The sequence below is a fragment of the Phaethon aethereus genome (assembly GCF_964289735.1).
Source record: "Phaethon aethereus genome assembly, chromosome: 20".
NCBI classification, from domain to species: Eukaryota; Metazoa; Chordata; class Aves; order Phaethontiformes; family Phaethontidae; genus Phaethon; species Phaethon aethereus.
The window spans coordinates 1,338,561-1,358,800 of NC_138596.1; the positions used below are offsets into that span (position 1 = coordinate 1,338,561).

The 20,240-nt window shown below is 47.1% G+C and overlaps 1 protein-coding gene across 1 annotated transcript in view; it reads right to left on the reverse strand.

Annotated features, from left to right (window-relative positions):
- ZNF618 (zinc finger protein 618) overlaps positions 1-20,240 on the reverse strand; it is a gene marked incomplete at both ends in the record, with an annotated part of 160,473 nt that overhangs the window by 68,280 nt on the left and 71,953 nt on the right. Inside the window, 2 exons of the mRNA XM_082009003.1 lie at positions 496-591; positions 4,433-4,689. Of these exons, the coding sequence (XP_081865129.1) occupies positions 496-591; positions 4,433-4,689 (353 nt within the window). The remainder of the gene's footprint in view (positions 1-495; positions 592-4,432; positions 4,690-20,240) is intronic.

Below are 20,240 nucleotides of genomic sequence, written 5' to 3' on the forward strand. Positions count from 1 at the left end.
ACAGTGAGTTTGTGGAGGGTGTAAGAGAGGTGCATTACAGATCTAATGTCCTGCAGGCACCAAGACAACTCAACAGCCACAACTGTGTACTGAGCACACCAAGATTTGGGGGACAGAGACACAGATCCTCGTATTAGAGAAAAGAGCGATGACTTGCCACAGCATATGTGTTATTGGAGTGGAGGCAAGATGAAGTGAGGGGAAAAAAAAAAGACATTCCTGTGTGTTATGGCCTTACAAAGAACATGCCCGTGTTGCGGTGGACACTGCCATGGTTTATCTTGGACTTTGTCCACATCAGGATGTGTCATGCAGGTTAAAGCTGTTTGTAGTAGGAGGGGAGATGGGAAAGGCTTTTGGTTAGTTGGTGCATTCAGTTTTGCCAGGCTTTTCCTGAGCCTGGCAGCTGGAATTTGGGCAACACACCCATTGCATCCAGAGCTTTCCCTTGCTCCCTGATACCTGGTTAGACTTTCACACCCTTCCATCACATACCGGACGTGTATCTCAATGCATGGTCAAAAATCCAGGTCCCTGAATATCGATTTCGTGTATATCCAACGGGAGAGCCATGTTCCACTGCTTTTCCATCTAAATTGTGCAAAAAAAAAATCAGAAAAGAGCCCTTAAAGTGGATGCATTTCCAAAGAATAATGATGGCTGAAGCCTATTAAAAGTTTCCAAGACCCATCTGTCCCTGTGCCTTGATAACAAGATGTCAGAGGTCACACAGAGTTTCTTAAGGCTTCTGCAGCACTATTTTATTTGGTATAACTAGGGAGAATCGAAAGTGCTCTTGAATTATGTGTGCTGAGCAGCTCAGCAACAAACGTCAGCATCACTGGATGAATCAAGCATGTGCACATAAGATTGATCGTCTCAAAGCAGAAGGATTCACTCTTCACTTTGTCTCAGAAACATTTCTGATTTAATGCATTACTTTAAAAATCCTCTCCAAAATGTTTCTCATAAAGCACAGACCAGATTCAGATCTTAAATAGTCCTGTATAAAACTTCTCCTGATCAACTCGCAGATAACTCAGTCCTCCAAAACACAAATACTGACCTGATGCTCTTCACAACAACAGAAAACCATCCACATCATCCAAACAGTCTCTCCCCCTTTCTCTTGATTTACAACGCTTTTCTTCTCCTTTCCAGATAGGACACTTAGTAGTGGACTGGATGATGGACTTCTCTGCCTTTCGCCCTGACACCCTGCCCTGAGAAATGTTAATGTGTTGGAGCTCTTCAAACAGCCCTGGCCCAAGGCCAGCATGTGAAGCTAGCACGAAAAAAGAAAAAAAGAACAGGAAATATTGCATCTCGAAGCTGTGCAGCACCCAAAACACATCACCTGTGAGGCAGAGAGACCTGGCGGTACTGCAGCGGGGTATGGGTCTGTGGACAGGGAGGAGAGCGGGTTCCACAGCAGCAGGTATCAGTCTGCTGCTGCCCAGACCCACGTTTGGAACCAACCATTGGCTTTCTTTGCTTGGGATGCCTGCAGGGGGATCCCACGGGGCTTGCAAGACTTCTGTGGAGAAGCAGATGAGCGGGAAATGGTCTAAGCCCCCAAACATCAGCATCAGCTCTTTGGCTGGGGGACTGCAGCCACCGCCACCACCCATCCCGCTTCGCTGCATCCGCTTTCATCCATCGTGGGGTTTGGGCTGCTCCAAATGGATGGAAACAGAGTCTGGAGGAGTCCAAAGTGCAGGGAGAGACGTGTGAACATATAACCAAGCAGGAGGCAGTGTACACAAGGCCTAATCGGATGAAAACACTAGAAGTGAATAGCAGCAACTGAGCTAGGAATTCCAGTTACAAATTGCTCCAAGTATCAAATAAAAATACAAATATAGCACGCTCCTGCTGATGTGTGACTCAGAAAAGAGACATAAATCTTCTAATGTGTATCTCAGCCAAGCCCCGCAGGAAAGCTGTCTGTCATGTGGAGCCATGTGTGCCCTGAAGCCTTCAGCACTGTGGCCCCAGCTCAGACAACACATCCCCCATTTAACTGACCATTCCCAGCACACCATGAAAAGAGACAGTCTGGGGGACGGCATTTCTGTGTGAAGGAGAGGGATTCATTTACTGCCAATTCACCACTTCATCCTGCATCATGAATTATGATGAAAAATAACCATTTCTGACACCTCCAATCTCAGCTTCCCTGATGAAGGCGAATAAAATCCTACCAAAGCCTTGCCTTTTTGCACAGCTGAAGTGATTTAGATACAGGGCTACCAGATCACATGACGAGAAAGTCTTTGGGGAGAAAAACTCCTGTAAGTACCAGTGAGCAGCAGCAGAGAGCACGAAGCCTTTGCTCTGGAGGTAGGAGGAACCGGTGTCTTCAGCTGTTCTCAATCTTGGGCTGTTCCAGAGCAGCAGCCGAAATCGCTGGTGAAGCAGCAGCATGGGACGTTTCTTGTGCGAGTTACACAGATGTCAGCAGCAATGGAAATAGTGCCTGTCTGTGGTTTCTGCAGGGGGACGGAGGGGACCAGAAGAATTGACTGGGAGCCAGTTCAAGAAACCACAAGGAACTGATATCTGGGCACCAGGGTCGGTCCACACAGAGCACAGTATTTGGTGGCCAAACAGAAAAGTTATTCAGAGCCACCTCCCCAACAAGCAAGAGTTATGTAATGGCGGATGAATAGGGGCACTTACAGGGCTCTTTTCACAAAGGAATCGGCTGCCAGCTGCCAATCGCCTCAGGACCAAGTTGCCTTTAAAGAAACCCAGCGTGAGGCTATAAAATAACAAATATGATGCACATTTCATTTGAAAAGGCCCTTCCAGATAGTAATTCTCCAGTTTACTTTCTATGGCTTTCAACCACCACTTGTTAACTAGTAAATAGCACTTTGTCCCTCCCGCGACAGTGCCTATACTTTGAACCGTGTGTCCCGTCAGCCCAACCCGTCCCCAGTGCTCTCCGTAGGTACAACATGCTGGTGTATATTCAAGTTAGGCAACAGCAAAAGCCTGCTCCCCACTCTGCACAACATAGTAAACCTTAGCTAGAAACCACCATTCTCAGGGGACATCATCTGCAAAGCAGCTGCTGCTTCCCAGCCAGAAGCCAGGGTTCTACATGACAGTTCCATTCTGCAGATGCTTTCATCAAGGGCTGGTGACCACAGCTGAAGGAGAAGCTCCTATTGCCTCCAATCAGTGGTCATGTCTCCACCCATCCCTCCCAGGGTGCCAGGGTCACCTCTGCATTTCAGGGTTGCCCATGCAGTGACCAACCTCTCAAGAGCTGTGGGGACACAAAAGCTCTGAATATACACAGAATATGTCCTCCAAATTGTAAGATCTTTAAGTTGGAACTAGTTATGGACTTCTTAGGCTTTCCCTAGATGTTTTGTCCCTGCATAAATAGCAGTGACCTCCCACCCTGCCATTCTTAGTGGCTGTCCTACTGGGCAAGGGAGGACAGGCAGGACAACAACGTTCCCAAGACAGTCACCAGCTAACACCTTCCAAGGTTTCTTTCCAACAATGTGGACAATGATCAGGTGAAAACCAGGAGAAAATCTAACATCAATACCTCTTTTCTCTCCCCACTGCAAGACAAACCAACCCGAACAGCAATGCTGGGCAGCTCAAATTAACTTTTCCCTGAGTCCCTTGAAGAAAACATGGTCCAACTGCTCTTTCTTCTTTGCCTTTGTCTCTCAGAGTCACTGCTGGGACTTGCTCCATGTTGGAGCCAACTCATGAGTCCCTTTAGCAAGAGTCGTGCCTTTCCAGGATCCCGCAGAAAGTCCTTTCCCTGGAGCGCGAGTAGAGGACAGTCTGAGGTTTGCAAAAAAGAAAAAGCTTTTTTGCATCACCGCTTGAGGTGGGGTGGGGATAGAAAGTACTATTTTGGAAGTGGCACACCACAGCCAGCCAAAAGTCAAAATTATTCCCACGACATTACTAGCAATCAGAAAAACAAACAAACAGCAACCTGTAAAACCTGTTTTTGAGCTAAATCTAATTATTCACAGAAAGCAGCCATTTTCCTCAAAGCAGCTTTCCTCAAAACATTTCAACTTTTTCTCAGGCTTTCGTCCCGATTGCCTCCTCATCTGTGCCCAACACACCTACCGCCAGCCCTAGGTTCACCATGAATTTTGCAAATGACTGAGGGGCAAGTCATGTAACACGTCAAAAGACAGTAATAAGCTTTTTCGCACAGTTACCTTGATCTTGGTTGAGCCTTTAGGGGTGACCAGATACAAACAGATAGCAAAAATTAAAGAAGGTTAATAATCCTGAGCCAGAGCCCTGAGATTGATGTGCACCATGGCTCTGGTCCCTTTGGAAGAGCTGAGCTTCCAGGAACAGCTCTCCAGAGCTTCATTATTCTCCCCAACACCACAGACTCAGGGAACTGACTGATGGGGTGCGTTATCCCACAGCTTACCGAGCGTCTGCTGGTTGCGGACCCCACCTATGACCACACAGATCTCCGCGGGCACGTCTCCTGGCCCATCTTTTATGTTCTTCTTGGAATCTTTGGTGTCATCCTGCCAGATCACCTCTTCAATATAGTCATCTGGTACCTCTGTTTTCACTTTCACCTCAGTCATCATTCCAGCCTCTTCACTGGGTGAGGACTGAGATGTCACCGAATCGGAGCCCTCCGCTTTTGGGCTCCGCGGGCTCCTCTTCAAACACTCCCTGAATGGGGGAAAAGAGGAAAAACCATCAATTCTCATTATCAAGCGCTCACTTTCTCATCACTAGGACCTAAAGGTACTTTCGTTTAATGCAGTTTATTCAAAATAAGGATGGGTAGGTATGCGTGTCTGTCATATATATGGCAAGTAATTAAAATTTAACCAGAATAAAGTAATAAAACCATTTGCTAGTAATGAAAAGAACCTTAATCATCACAAACAATAGCAGCAGTCATAAACAGAGTGAACGTCTAAACAAGAGCACAGAATTTCACCTGGTTCCTAGCACACCAGGAGCACAACTCCAGCAGTCCTGATGTCAAATATTAAAAACGCCATATCCCGCTAACATTTTCAATGTGGAGCTATCCCCGCCCTTGTGCGTTTCTCCATGGATTCATCTACCATCACATCCTCTCTCTTAACCCTTCAAAGCAATCCAACTCTCATCCTATGTATTTGTATAGCCTTATTTAGCATGTATGGTGACAATCAAAGGGGATCACACGTAGTATAACGATATTTAGGGAGACTATTACATCATGGACAGATACAAGTATCAAAGATGACAGAGAAAGTGTGATGGCTGGGGAAAGGCAGAGGGAAGAAAGGATGGGTCCAGTGTGTTTAGAAACAGATGAAGGAAATAAATAGTATGTGTTTTCATCTTGGAAAGAAAAGGCTGGAAATTCATGGAAGAAAACAATAAAATATTGAAATAAATATTCAAAACCCCTTAAGAAAAGGAAGGAAACTGGACACCCCAAAGCTGCAAAACAACATCAACAAGTGCTCTGGTGGCAAAAGGCAGAGGGATTTTGAGCATGACAGATGAGGACCAGGGAATAAGCCAGTGTGGCTCCTTTTCCAAATGCACCATCCCACCATTCCTTACGGGCTCCCTGTTATTAAGACTGGTTATTAATAAATTCCACCATGCAATGCAAAGATAAAATAACGGCCGGTTCAGTCTGTGCAGAAATCAGAACTAAATATACAACAACCTTAGACTGCCCAGAAACAGCGAGTTTAAAGACTCTGACACATTTAGAGTCATGTAAACACTGGGAACAGCTGAATATGTTTTAAGCACAAGTAAGAGGCAAAATTAAGTGAAAAACGGGCTGAACTTATGGATAAGAGTCATTAGACCATGCAATAGCAAAAGAGAAGGAAATCCCATTGCTTGGAACATTATAGAAAATCAGAATAAAGTATGAATTAAAATGTTAGATTACTAACACCTCCAATGCTTTCTGATACGGGTTATGAAGCTGAGAGACAAATCAAAATGCTGCAGCTGAAGGCGAGAGTGCCCAGCGGGTAATCCTGGGAGGATGGAGATCAGAGGAGCAGATGAACGAAGAGAACAATCTTCTGCGATAATTACTGCACAACCTCCTACACAGACATGTAGTTGCTATTTCAAAATGGGTCAGTCACATCATATCACCAGATATTTTACTATTCATCCCTTCATTCTCATTATGAAATGAAATGTACAATTAATAGCCCCTAAACAGCGAGAATTAGCCTTGACCCGCCTCCGCACTCATTCCCATCCTCCTCACACATAGTCCTCCCCATGCTCCCAAAATCATACAGGGCTTTTACAAGTGAGAAAGATGAATTAAGACAGAGAACATGTGGTTGAAAACTGGGCAATCTTTATGGTAATATTATTATTGGATGTCCAAAAGAACCATCGATCTCACCCGACAGCAGCGTGGCTGAGCACCCATTCTAAAGCCAAGGGAAAGGCAGCAGCCAGGAGCGCAAGTACAAAACCCTCAGCCATCAGAAAAGGGTGGTATTAATTGCAAATCAATCAAACTGAGAAGGTGTGAAATGCAAAACACTGATAAAGGCAGCAAAGGAATCAGGTGGGGGTGGGAAAACATTCCTCCCTTGGTGAGGACTGTGGAAGAAGATCAACATCAAACCAATACAATTTCCACAGGTAAGCAGAAAGGTGAAAGAAAGCCAGTGAAATCCAGCTTTTCACCTGAAGTGAAGGCAAAATGCCTCAGTTATAGACGTTACAGCAACCTTACTTGCCAGTACTGGACAAAACAACATAAAAATCAATGCAGGAGCCCAGGTGATGTGGAATTAAAAGCTAATACAACTAGCAGTGAGGCGAAGGATATGGCTTTCTGAGGAGATTATAAATTGAGTAAGAATATAAGAGACCTTCTGATGGTGTCTGGCTTTGCATCATGTCACATTCAGATATAAAACAGATCAGCAGTACACGGCACGAAGCGACCAACGGGCCATGTGCTGTAAGGCAAAATGCTGTCCTCAATGTGTATTGCTCCTGCCTATTTCCACAGGGCTCCTCAAATGGTTGGTGTGGGACAGATTTTTTGGTGCTCTGGAATTAAATTTGACATCACGGTTTCTAAAAATTATGGGTGACCCATGGAGGGGTGGAGAGCAATGACTGTGAAAGGGACATCAGCACCAGTGGATCCATCACTTCGTAAGCTTCTGCCCAAACCAAGCTCATGTAGCGTAGTCAAACGTGTCCGGGAACATGGGTGTACCCACAGTGCTCAACTGTGATGCCAGCAGGCAGGTCACGCTGCAGCCACAAAGACCCACGCTCTGACCTAAAGGACTAAGGCAATTTTTGGATATACATGCCTGAGATTGAACAAGGAGGTAATTTTCTCTCTGTATGAAGCTGTGGTGAAGCCAGTCCCAGTGTGCTGCAGACAGACTGAGCACCCTCATTTTTAAAAGGTGATTAGAAAAGCTGGAGAAGGTTCAAAAAAGAGGCACTGAAATTGTTCCAGACTGGGAAAAGACACTTTATGACTCTGCGAGACCAAACAACTTCAATCCGTTTCTCATTCCAAAAGGAAGACTGAGAGATTATTTGATTGCAGCATATTATCAACTTCATGGGGAGAAAACACTATCTTTCCTTGATTTGGCAGGGAAGAGTAGCATACAAGTTCATTGCTGGAAGCTGGAACCAGCTGAAATGAGGCATAAGATATTAGCACAGATGGTGGTCCACTGGAACAACCATCTTCCAAAGGATGTGCTCAGGGAGAACAAATCTCTCCAAGTCTTCAAACCCAGAGTATCCATATCTGGCCGGCCCTGGGTTACTGGGCTCCACTCAGATGTGCACTGGCCAGACTTGGTGGCCTGAAGCTGTAGGAATACATAAATTATTAGACCAGACTGATGGACCCTCAGAAACTTTGCTCTTCACACTCGCTGACTTTCTGGATCTACCTCTGCCAAGAAAACAACTTACTGGCTGGGCTGTCTGCTCTTAGGTGGGATCTAAACCTGCAAATATGAATTGAAAGCAATACTGTTCCTCTGACATTGCCCCGTAAGTAAGAATCCTGAGCAGGCGTACAGAAGGACACCACCCCAAATATTTTAGCAACTGTCTTCTGCATGATTTCATCATACAGAAGCCCTGACAGGAGCCTGCAGATCCTCTCAAAAACAACTTAAGCATAGGAAACATAGCACCACTGGATTTTTACAACAATTTTACAACAGAGACCTTCTGTCTTCAGAAGCTTTCTAGGACAGAAGAAAGCTGCAGCCAGCAGATGTACCAGGTTCAGAATGGGTACAGACATACCCACTGCATGTGTCAGGGAGGTGAACCCACAGTCCCCTACAACGCTCCCCATCGAGCACCCCAGCACCTTGTGCAAGGCCTGGCACTGCGGAGAGGTCTGCGCAGACCCACATCCTGCTCAGATCCCAGGGAAAGAGCTCTAAGGTGGTGAAAAGGGAATAAATTATAAGCATAAAGACTTTTTTTCAGATTATATATCTCTTTAAAACCAAAAATACATATAATATATAAATGTGTGTTTGTATACGTGCACACACACGCATATACGCGTGTATACACATAAGAAGGGCTGATACTTGTGTCCCCAGCAGCATCCCCTTGTCGCACCCTGCTCCTACGCCCTTTCTGCCACGGCAGCCCCAGGACGTGCATTCTCTGCTGACACCCTGAGGTCCCGGTGTTTTATTGCATGAGCCGGAGCCTGTTTCACGGGGCCCCGGCATCCGGACTGCGCAAGCCAAAACGCAGGAAACACCATCCCTGGATGCAAGTTTTGCTGCTGAGCTGCACCAGGATGGGATCAGTCCCACACTACCTGAGAGCAGTTTTAGCTACCTTTTTAATGGCCACTGCTGTTTCTCTTAAGAAGGAAGATCTGTGTTCTCACGTTGCTCTTATTTCGTATCTCACAGAGATTTTCTAGCCACTGGCTGATAGCAAGGTTCAGCCACACTTCAGCTGCAGACTCTCTCCAGCTCAACGTCCAGAGGAACATTATGGCTTTGCAGAATACCTTAAAATAAGCATAATCAAACAGCAACAGTCCCAGCCCTCCTTCCTTCTCCTCGTGTGCTATGCAGAGGACAGAGGAGCCAGAAGGCTCTGATTGCTTCACATGGTGCACAAGAGGGGCACCACCAGCTGCTGCTAACGGCAGGCAGAGGCAATGGACCCCTCCTACAGCATCCTCCTGGAGAAACTGGCGGCTCGTGGCTTAGACAGGTTTACTCTTCACTGGGTAAAGAACTGGCTGGATGGCCGAGCCCAGAGAGTTGTGGTGAATGGCGTTAAATCCGGCTGGCAGCCGGTCACAAGCAGTGTTCCCCAGGGCTCGGTTCTGGGGCCGGTCTTGTTCAATATCTTTATCGATGATCTGGATGAGGGGATCGAGTGCTCCCTCAGTAAGTTTGCAGATGACACCAAGTTGGGTGGGAGTGTTGATCTGCTGGAGGGTAGGAGGGCTCTGCAGAGGGATCTGGACAGGCTGGATCGATGGGCTGAGGTCAACTGTATGAGGTTTAATAAGGCCAAGTGCCGGGTCCTGCAGTTCGGCCACAACAACCCCATGCAACGCTACAGGCTTGGGGAGGAGTGGCTGGAGAGCTGCCCGGCGGAAAAGGGACCTGGGGGTGCTGGTTGACAGCCGGCTGAACATGAGCCGGCAGTGTGCCCAGGTGGCCAAGAAGGCCAACAGCATCCTGGCCTGTATCAGAAATAGTGTGGCCAGCAGGAGCAGGGCAGGGATCGTGCCCCTGTACTCGGCACTGGTGAGGCCGCACCTTGAATCCTGTGTTCAGTGTTGGGCCCCTCACTACAAGAAGGACGTTGAGGTGCTGGAGCGTGTCCAGAGAAGGGCAATGGAGCTGGTGAGGGGTCTGGAGCACAAGTCTTATGAGGAGCGGCTGAGGGAATTGGGGTTGTTTAGTCTGGAGAAGAGGAGGCTGAGGGGAGACCTTATCGCTCTCTACAACTACCTGAAAGGGGGTTGTGGCGACAAGGGTCTTGGCCTCTTCTCCCAAGTAACTAGAGATAGGACAAGAGGAAATGGCCTCAAGTTGCACCAGGGGAGGTTTAGATTGGATATTAGGAAAAATTTCTTTACTGAGAGAGTGGTCAGGCATTGGAACAGGCTGCCCAGGGAGGTGGTGGAGTCGCCATCTCTAGAAGTGTTCAAAAAATGTGTGGATGTGGCACTTCAGGACATGGTTTAGGGAACTTGGTGGCGCTGGATTAATGGTTGGACTTGATGATCTTGAAGGTCCTTTCCAACCTAGTGATTCTGTGATTCTGTGATTCTCTGCACATGGAGAACATCTTCTCCATCTCCATCCTTACAGCCCCCGAAGGACGGATGGAAAGACTACGAAGGACAACTTGTCTGAAGACTACAAAACGAGACCCTGACAGGCGGTGGGATCGACTCTTACCAGCCTCTTGTTTGCCATGACAGAGCAAGCGGTCCCCAACAGCACAGCATCACAGCAATCATCACTTGCACGGCGACTGTCTAGTAACAGTTCAATCTCTCATTCTGCTTGGACACTGCGACAAATAAGCTCCCCAAGCACGAAGGTGGGTCCCTTTCCAGGCCAGGAGGTGCAGGGCTGACGAGAGAGCTGCTGCTGCTGCTGGCAACACACCCCATGGCGCAGCACTGAAACCCCTGGGAGCAGGCCTGCGCTCTCAAAAAGCTCTCGGTGCCCCTGCTGGGGGCTACAGAGCTTCGGAGAGAAGAAGGTGGAAGACAGCTCTCCTAGCAAGAAGTAGCATTGCTTTATTCTAGTCCCACATGAAATCCAGTTAGTGCTCCTGTGACTAGAACAAAACTAGGATCAGTTCAGGCTTCCTGGGTCTGAAGCTCAATTCCCCAGTTTCCTGAGGTGATGTTGTGCCGATCTGGGTATAATTGTCCCCAGGGCGCAGGAGGGAGCTGGGCTGAAGGAATGATCCTCATGGGACAGCAGAGTTTGAAGCCTCCTGGTTTGGCTGGGGAAACAGTACCAGCACCACGCAGCAAGACAGGAAAGAAAAAGGAATTACCAACACTGGAAAACTTCAGATGGGATGGAGAGGGATACACGCACAGCCACAGCAGAACTGGTTTCACTTAGAAGACAGCATTCACCACAGTTTCCATCAAGCGTGGCATCAAACCAGGAGGGAACATACGCGCTGGCCCAAGAGAGGTGACACAGTAAAGCATCATTTCTTTACCAACCCCTTGGTCCTTGGATGTTGCATCCCTTGTAACCCCATGATGTTGCACTTCGTTGGTGGAGTGCTGAATTTTGCCTCCCCTGCTTCTGAGCAGCTCAAAGAGCCTCCAGTTAGAGATGAGGATAAAGCAGCAGCAGATACAGAACGAACTTCTTTTCCAGTAATTTCCCCTGAGAGCCATGGTGACAGAGAACATGCTGCCTGGTGGACGGAAGAAGTCGAGCCCCAGCACCACCATGTCCAGACCTGGTTCTGCCATTCCTCACTGCCAGAGCTGAAGCACAACTGCCAGAAAGGTGTCAAAAAAGAGGATGAGTAAGAATAGGAGTGAATTTAAGTTCTGCAGGTCCCAAGGCTGGAAGCAAGTCTTACTTGTTTTGGGTGGGGGCCCACAGGGAGAAGAGGGACGGGACATCAGCTAAGTCAAATATTGGTGCTTGGTCCTGGAAGCAGGAGTACTCCCCAACATGAACATGAGGTGACTGTGTCTCAGAGCACTGTGACCGCAAGGAACTGAGCTCACACTGTGCTAACACAGAGATCAGCCCCATCTTCTAAATTCCTGTGGGGCATTGCTGGGTAACACACTAGTACCAGTGACTGGTCAGAGCCTCCACTTGGTGGAGACAACAGCGCACGAGAACTAAGGGAGAACCTACCATCAGTCAGATCCCACTCCTGGTGGCCACCCCTCTCATGGTGGCTCTGAACACAGTCCCCAGCCTCATGCCATCACTTTTCTGGGTTAAACAATGCAATTTGACAGTGTTTAAGTGTGGCCTTCCAGGGATCAGCTGCAGTTCCCTCTGCAGGTCCAACCTGCATTTAAAATCCATGTCATGATGTTCTCCGGGAAAAGGACATTCTTCAAACAAAGCACTGTTTGCATAGAACAAAAACTTCTCAGAGAAATCAGACCAGAGATTAGCAGAGCGCACAGGCACATCTCGCTTAGACCACACGTCCTTCCCCAAGGTGTATCTAACAACTTCTCCATGTCTTTGAGCTTTCCTGGGCAATACCAGCCTCCTTTACTGTTTAATGTCTTGTTTTTACTGAGTTGTGGAACTTGGCGATCCAAGAGGCTCTTCCTTGCCAAGGAGAGGAGGCAGAAGCCTTAGGAGCACATGTTGCTCACGCTGTCACTCAGTGGCATGCCTGGTTGCTCCTACAGGTGAGGTACTGTTTCACTTTCCAGAACAGACTCTATGGATTTTAAACATTAGAGGCAAAGAAACATTACACTTGCATCTATCACTCCTCTGAGTAAGTAGGCCACATAGCCAATTACTGTATTACCAGCTTTGCCATCTCACAATGCTCATTTCAACGTTGATGCCTGCTTTGATCATCAGACTTTCATCTTCCGATGACGCTACGGCCACTTTCATGTCAAATACAAGCATATGAAGGCAGAAGAGATTTAAGGAGGCCTTGATGAAGACTCATTGTGGGGAACTGGAAAGGTAGGGGTAAAAATGGGTTCCTGGACCCATGCAGGTACAGCTTCCCATGGTCCTACACCCATGATAGTTCATGAAGCCCAAGGCTTTAGTACAGCCAGATGATGCAACAAGAAAACATGGACAAATGACTGTGCCAAAAGTAGAATTTTGGCCATAAAGCTGAGTAGTCCGGATGATGCCTCACCAGCATCAATGCGAGGAGCAACACAAGGGCAATGCAAGGAGCTCTTCCAGATGGAAGGGCAGAAAGGCGATGGCTGACCGTTCGCACCATCTGCTCTGCATGGTAACGCTCTTCCCATGAAGCTAGCGGCCCGCCTTCCAGCCGGTCTCCTGTGGAAGGAGGAAAGGAGGAGAAGGGGGTGCAAACCAAAGAGCTGCAATATGGTGCTGTTTTCATCTTTGGAGAGCATTTCTTTCTGGCTGTGATAAGCAGAACCGGCAATGACTGAAAGCAAATGGGGCCCGTCAGCTGCTGCAGCCAGAAGAAACTCGCGTTTGCAGTTTGCTTTTTCTGATCTGGAGTAGCATTCTCATAAATAATGAAAGTGACTAAAAGCTACTTAAAAAACACACACTCCTCCCTTATGAAAGCATGAGAAAAAACCCCAATTATAAAAGGACGTTTCTTCCAGCTAGGAATAATTTGTCATGTAATTCTCTGAAGACAGCAACAGAAACATGCATGCTCTGTGCTCCCTTCTGAGTGATCTGTGATTGTATATGTACTCAGATGGCTTCTAATGAGGCTGTTTTTATAGCACACATCCTGCTGAGCTTTTGAGGAGGGGCAAAATGAGATCAGTGGAGAATCGGTCTTCAATGTCATCTCCTGTGTATTTTCTCCTCAAAAGGAGAGGAAAAGGAAACAAATGGAGGAGGAAACAAATGGAGGAGGACATGCCGTTTTGAATCAACACCTACAAACAAAGCTCTTCTGTCCCAGCAGCTTCATATGGAGCATGGACACCACTCAAGCTGGAAGAACCAGAAACACATCACTAAGGCCTTGATGGTATCAATCATGGTGATACCCAACTACTTGGCAGAGCATGCTGTGTGCCCATTTACAGTGCTGAAACACGCTCTTGTGTGGTCCTTGGTACGCTCTTCTGGTCTGCAGGACCAACAAGGTTCAGAAGAGTGCAGTAATGAAGACTGTGCAGTGGGAACCTGAAGGAACATGCTTTGCAGAGCCCACCAGGACAGTATCATCCATACGATGCCTTCTTGAACCTGACATGCAGTTGGCTCCTCCCATGCCAAATCAAAAGGCCTCAGCTCTCAAGAGAAAGGAAGCAAAAAATGGCAGGGGGGACAGGGCTGAAACTGGGCTCAGTTTACACGTCTGCCATAGTTTTAAAAGAACCAGAAGGTTCCTGCCATGACTGGAGCTACGGGAAGTGGAATGGACAGATGTAAATGAACCCTCATTTTACACAGAGTTGATGAAAGCAGAGATAGAAAAAGAAAGATGTGAACTTAAAATCTGCTTGTCTGATAAATATTTGTGGTGGCCTTCCTACTCTGTCCCCATAGCTCTCATTTGCTCCCTGGGGCAGCTCAGCTGCATGGGCATGGAGGAAGGGAGGTGGAGTGGGTGAGGAAGCAGAGGAACCGCCTGGTGTCCTTCATCAGGGACATCTCTTTTGCAGACATTACTAGGCAAAAAGACTTTCAAGTTCAGGGTTAAAAGAGAGAAAAGACAGGAGCTATTTCTTCCAGTGAAAACTGCTGAGCACTTTGCTTCTAGTCTCCGTGCCTCCTGCTTCAGTTTTCAGATGTTCCCTCGCAGACTTGAAAGCCAAAAGAGCGACCTACTCATCCAACAAAACCTCCTGTGCCACAGCTCACAGAGCCACTTCTCTCTCAAAACTGTATCTGCAGCTTGAGCCAGAACCTCTTTATAGAGGCTGTCTTGATTTTCATGCATAAAGTCCTGTTTTAACCACCTCATTTCTGGGTCCCTCCTCTGAGTAATTATTTTCCAAAACAGGCACAGTACTTCCAGCATGGATTGCTGCCTCCAGCCATCAGTTTGCTGGAAAAGAGATCCTGCTGCTGGGCATCACTCCTCCATAGAAGGGAACAACCTGTTCTGCTGTCTCTTGAATGAAACAAAGCAAACACTTCCTTAATGTGTACCGTATACACACTAAAACAAGCCTTCTAATCCTTGACTCTTTCCCCAAGCATTTGGGAACCTGTCCACATTCCGTAGCACAAATACTGGAGCAGGAGAAAGTATGCCACCAGCACTCTTAATAACACATACAGTGGCAGCACATGCTGCTGCATGTGTCCGAAACCCAAATTTTCTCTTGGTCACAGCGTGGTACAAGGTGTTCATGATCACTTGTGTTCCATGAAGAGATTTCAGTTCTCTTCAAGACTACTATTTTCCAAGATGCCATTGCATATTCTCATGTGGGTTTAACCTCTGAAAGCAAATGTTATAGGAAAAACCTGTTCAACTTCTCAGAAGTTATTTTAGGGAATGGGAACTCCTTCCTCCATCAGTGGTAGAGGAGTGAAGACTTGCTGAAGAACAGAAAAAAGAAAAAGCTGGTCAGAGCTTCATGGCATCTTCCACGTGCAACATGCTCATGTGAACCGCATGCTTCAAGGATTTCAAGGTCACTGCTACATTACAAGTGTTACTTCAAATCTCTCTACTTGTTTTGCCCATGGTCCTATAGGCTGTATCCGTGGTTGATGGGTTGGTTTTCTTCACAAGGCTGGTGGATCCACCTTTTGCTGTACATGACTTTCTTGAACACACTGACCACTTACAAACTTACCAAAATAAGCTGAAGCTAACCAGGATGAATGTTCAACTCTCAAAGGCTATGAGGCCCATGCTCTGAATTCAGCAATTAGATTTGAGGAGATCACACTAATTGGGCATGCAGAGAAAATTTTTGAGGCAAGAGAAGCAGGCCAAAATCCTGTCCTTATCTGGGACACATTTAAGTTTTCTGCTTTCCCCACCCAGAATAAATTGAAATCAGAGCACGACACCACATCTTTCTGCAGGTATAAATACAACAGCAACAGCCACTTAGATTTTCCTGGAAGAAATTAGCTGAATAAATACCAACATTAGTATGGAGTTCATAAATTTAGAAAAACCTAAAGGCTTTTTAGAAGAGGGATGCCTCATGTAGGATCACTACCTGCCTCTAAGGGCAGCCAGCTCTTAAAAACAGAGGCAACAGCTTTCAAAAACCCCAAAATAACTAACGCAACACTTGGTGGTATGGTGTGGTGTGGTGTCAGTGCTAAAATCTGGGGAAAACAAACAAACAAAGCAGCATACTTAATTTTTCCAACTCTCTTGGTCTACTAAAACACACAACCTTTCCTGACAACAAACAGCGCTTCAGTAGTGTAAGAGGAATTTAATTATGTGTGCAGTCCTCAAGGGATGCTTGGCAGCTCCAAATCCTTCAGAAAAGGTGAACAACAGGACCAAAGCAGGCTGCCTCTCCTCTAGAAATTAAACATGAAAATACAAACCAGAACAATAGTCAAGAGCCACAAAGAATTCCTAAGGTATTAGCAAAACAAATTCCCTTCAGTCCTTATTAGGAATATCTTGAGGATGGTTTGAAGAGGAAAGTCTAACCAAATATAAAAAAAATTTGGCTTATCCAACAAAAAACAAACGCGCGCTATTTGCCAAAAGCAAAGAATTCAGTCAGATAAAAAATGCGACATACAAATGATGCAGGTTCAAAACTAAATTTAAGATGATAATAGAACAGCTGCCAGCGTCTTTAAATTTTCAAGTGTGGAAATGTCAACAGAGACAAAGAGATTCAGGGAAAAACAAAGAGAATAGGTTAAGGGTTTATTTATATCGGTGAAAGAGCTCTATGTTGCCTGACTAAGAAATGACTGAGGGGGTGCCAACTGTCTGCAAATGCCCGTAGCTCCCCCAACACGGCCACGAGGAGCCTGTGCCGGACCGTGCCACCAACCCGCTGGCAGCAGCGCAGCACGGCACAGCCGCAAGACGAACGGGGTAGAACGAGCAACAGGAGAAGATGGACAGAAAAAGAGACAGGACCTTAGGACTGGGAAAACTCCCCAGCTAGGGAGCGATACAAATGAGGTGGCAGATGTCCCGCTGCTGGAGACACACATGCATTTAACGTAAACACGCTGTAAGGCTCTACACCATTATCAGAACAACTCCAGCTGGCCAGGAGAGGGGGTGACCCAATGAAAACGATTTCCTGGTTACTCAGCTTTGCAGAGGACATTATAGCTACCGTGTCTCAGTGTTTTTCAGCTCCAGAAAGGGATGTTTCTCCACCTCACACCGTCCAAAGCCCGCTGAGGCTCTGGCGTTTGGCAAATTGGTGTGGACTGTGCAGAAAATATGCTGGTGCCATGGGAGCCAGGAGGTGTCCGAGCGCTGCCATCTCTTCATATGTGTACATTTGACCTGCTTTTGGGTTTCGAGGAAACCTGCCTGGGTGTCCCGCGGATTCTGGGCTGGTCGCAGCACAGAACTGAACTATCCGTTTCTCTTAAATCGGCCAGTGGGGATTTTGGGGGGTTTTGTGCTGGTTGGCTGGTTTGTTTCTTTCTGAAGATTGCTGGTGAGAGTCCTTCGGAGAGCACAACAACTTATTAAATACCTTGGCTAATTATTAATAGTTTTCTCTCCTTCTGACGCAGGATGAGTCTGAAGCTCTTCATGCTCTGGGACTGAAAATCCCACAGGTGGCCTTTTAAAGAAAGCAGAAACAATTTAAATTGTTTTGCCTCTTGGAAACACTCAGCCCTTGGCCCGTCCCTCCACGGGTGTGGGGCCCTCTCCTGACGTTCGGAGGACCACAACTTCCAGCTCGGGCATGCACAGATTATGTCCTCCCCAAACACTGGTGAGGTCTGGACACCTGGGAGAGGAGCCTGCAGAAGAGCTGGTGCCATCCCAGGGCAGAGCCTCCCTGGGGTTACAGGAGCTGCCCGGGAGGACGTGACCGCAAAGGACGGAAAAGCAACGTGGGGAGAAGAGGAAAAGATGCCACCAGCGAGGCTGGAGAAGGGTGAACTGAGAAGGAGTGGTGCAACCACTTCGCAATACCTTCTCCTCCAGCTGGAAAGCCACATCTTCTAAGATAGAGACTGAAACGACCAGACCACCTAAGCACAATGTCTTGGTCTGGCGTATCGGGGAAAAACGCACTATTGTCAGTGCTGGGAGACCTCCATGTCCCAGCCTAAAGGACCTGCTGGAAACGCTCCTGCCTGCACAGCGCCTTCCTCCTCGTCCAGGCCAGTACCAGAGAGCCCTTCTGCTGGACCTCCGTCTCCAAGAGACCTCCCACCATCTTTGGGACCTCTACCACAGCGCTGTTAATGCTGCAATAAAGATGAGACCCGTCCGTGCCCTCACAGCCAGCTCATAACCCCAGAAGCTCTGGGATTTTATCTCCGTTTCGGGAGCAAAGCACGCTTTTCTGCAGAGCTACATCTGTGCTGCGAGCGGGTTCCCCGGCTGGTGACAGCCCTGGTGCAGACGGGGACTGAGCTTCCAGCTGGCTCCATTCCCTCCGCAAACAGATGCAGTTCCTATATCAGGGTCTGATTTATTCAGCAGGAGTCTCGCACATTAAGCGTAGTTAAGTCTGAAAACAAATCTAATGACTTTAAAATAAATAGCCAACGGAGGACTTGAAACTAAAATTCTTCCTTCCTCTGACACCCACCATATAAACAATAATAATTATATGAAAGCGTGTCTAACACATGACTACACAAGGCTCTGGTGACCAAGAAAAGCACACGCTGCTTGTCAGACATAATTGCACATTTGGTTTTTCAATTATTTCTTGTCAAGATCCAGAGCCCACCATCTGAACGCTGACATTAATTATTGGTAAGTAGTTAGTTTTACAATAGCGTTATGGAGACTCCTAACGACTACCCCGAGGTCCACAGCTCCCACACTGCCCTCCGGTCCCTCCCAGCCCTCCAGGACCATCACGCAGACTCACACGAGCAAGTGATACCAAAGCTGGTCCACCATGTGCAGAAGGGGCTTCTGAAGAAGCGTCAGGAAACCAGTCGTAGTAGACAGCAGCAAGGTAACTGATCCCCAGGCAACGTGCCTCATCCACGAGAGCCCACGTCACCTACTGATGCCATCTTCCAGTGGAGTCCCCTCCGAGCCCCAGCCGAGCACCCAACTCTTGGCAACACGCTCCAACAGCTAACTGCCCATCATGCAAGTAAAAATCCTGCTTTTTATTAGCTTTTAATTTGCTGCCTTTTAATTTTGTTGACTATCTCTTTTTCTTCTTGCAAAAGGAAGAAAGAAGTCTCTGATCTACCTTTTCTGGAGTGTTCAAAAACACGCACAGCTTTGTCATGTTGTCTCTTAGTTGTCATCTTCTCCAAGGCAAACAGCCATCTCTCTTCTAGCTCCCTTGAAGGAAGGTTTTTTTTCTATGCTCCTAATAATTCTCTTCACTTTTTAAAATTCCCCATTAATAAGCGTTCAGTGAGGTACAGGAACCACACACAAGTTAATAAGGTAAGAGAAGAGTGAGTGCTTTCTGCCATCACTAATTCTCAGCTGCAAACAGCTGCATACGCTGAACCGTGTTATTCCAAAGGCAGCAGACAGGCCCGATCAGAGCTGTGGGGTGAAAAGATGAGAAAAATCCTGTGCCCTCAGAGCTTTAAACATTTACTTGAAACAGAATAAAATCAATTCAATTCAATAAATAAATAAAAATAGGATCGACTCAATATGGCAGTCACCACATTAACATCAAGCATACTACAGTAAAAAAAAAAAAAAAAAAGCAGAAAGATAAAGTTGTCCTGGAAACCTTATTTTGCTTATATTTTTACTGACATAAATTAATCGTGAAAAGCTTCCTCAATAGTTTGCAGTTAGTGAGAGTTTCAAGACGCAACAACTTCGAAAAACATCTACCTTGTATCTCCAGCCACTAAGGACCTCACAGATTTTGTCAAAGCCACATTTCAACCTTCAGTCACTAATAAAGCTTCCTTGAAATACTAAATTTTTATTCTTTTCTTTTTTATTTTAAGCAACTTGGTCATCTTCCTTTTTTTGATGATCTTTTGTTCACTCAGGTAGATGCCGAAGTGGGTTTTGTTTCCACTTTTCTAAAAGAAAAAAGTGGTGGCCAACCTCACACCTCTTGCGTCCTGCACGTACCAAGCAGCAGTGATAACGGAAGGAAGTGCTGCCACGCGGATGGGCGCTCGGGTACCCGCCTTTGGGAGGGCCATCGCTCACGCCCCGAGGATGCTCAGGCGCTCGGCCCCACAGGCACCCCCCGCACACCCGGGAAGGGAGGACGCCCACAGGGGACACCCCGGCGGGTCAGCTCCCACGCGGAGAACGCACTCACCCACCTGCTCTGCAAAACTCTCTGGCAAGAGCTACAAAACTGAGTTAAAAGTCAGAATAAAGAATTCAGGGGAAGGAAGCGATGCCCGGCTCCTTTCCCCTTGCTCCTCACCCAGGTCTCCTTCCAGCGC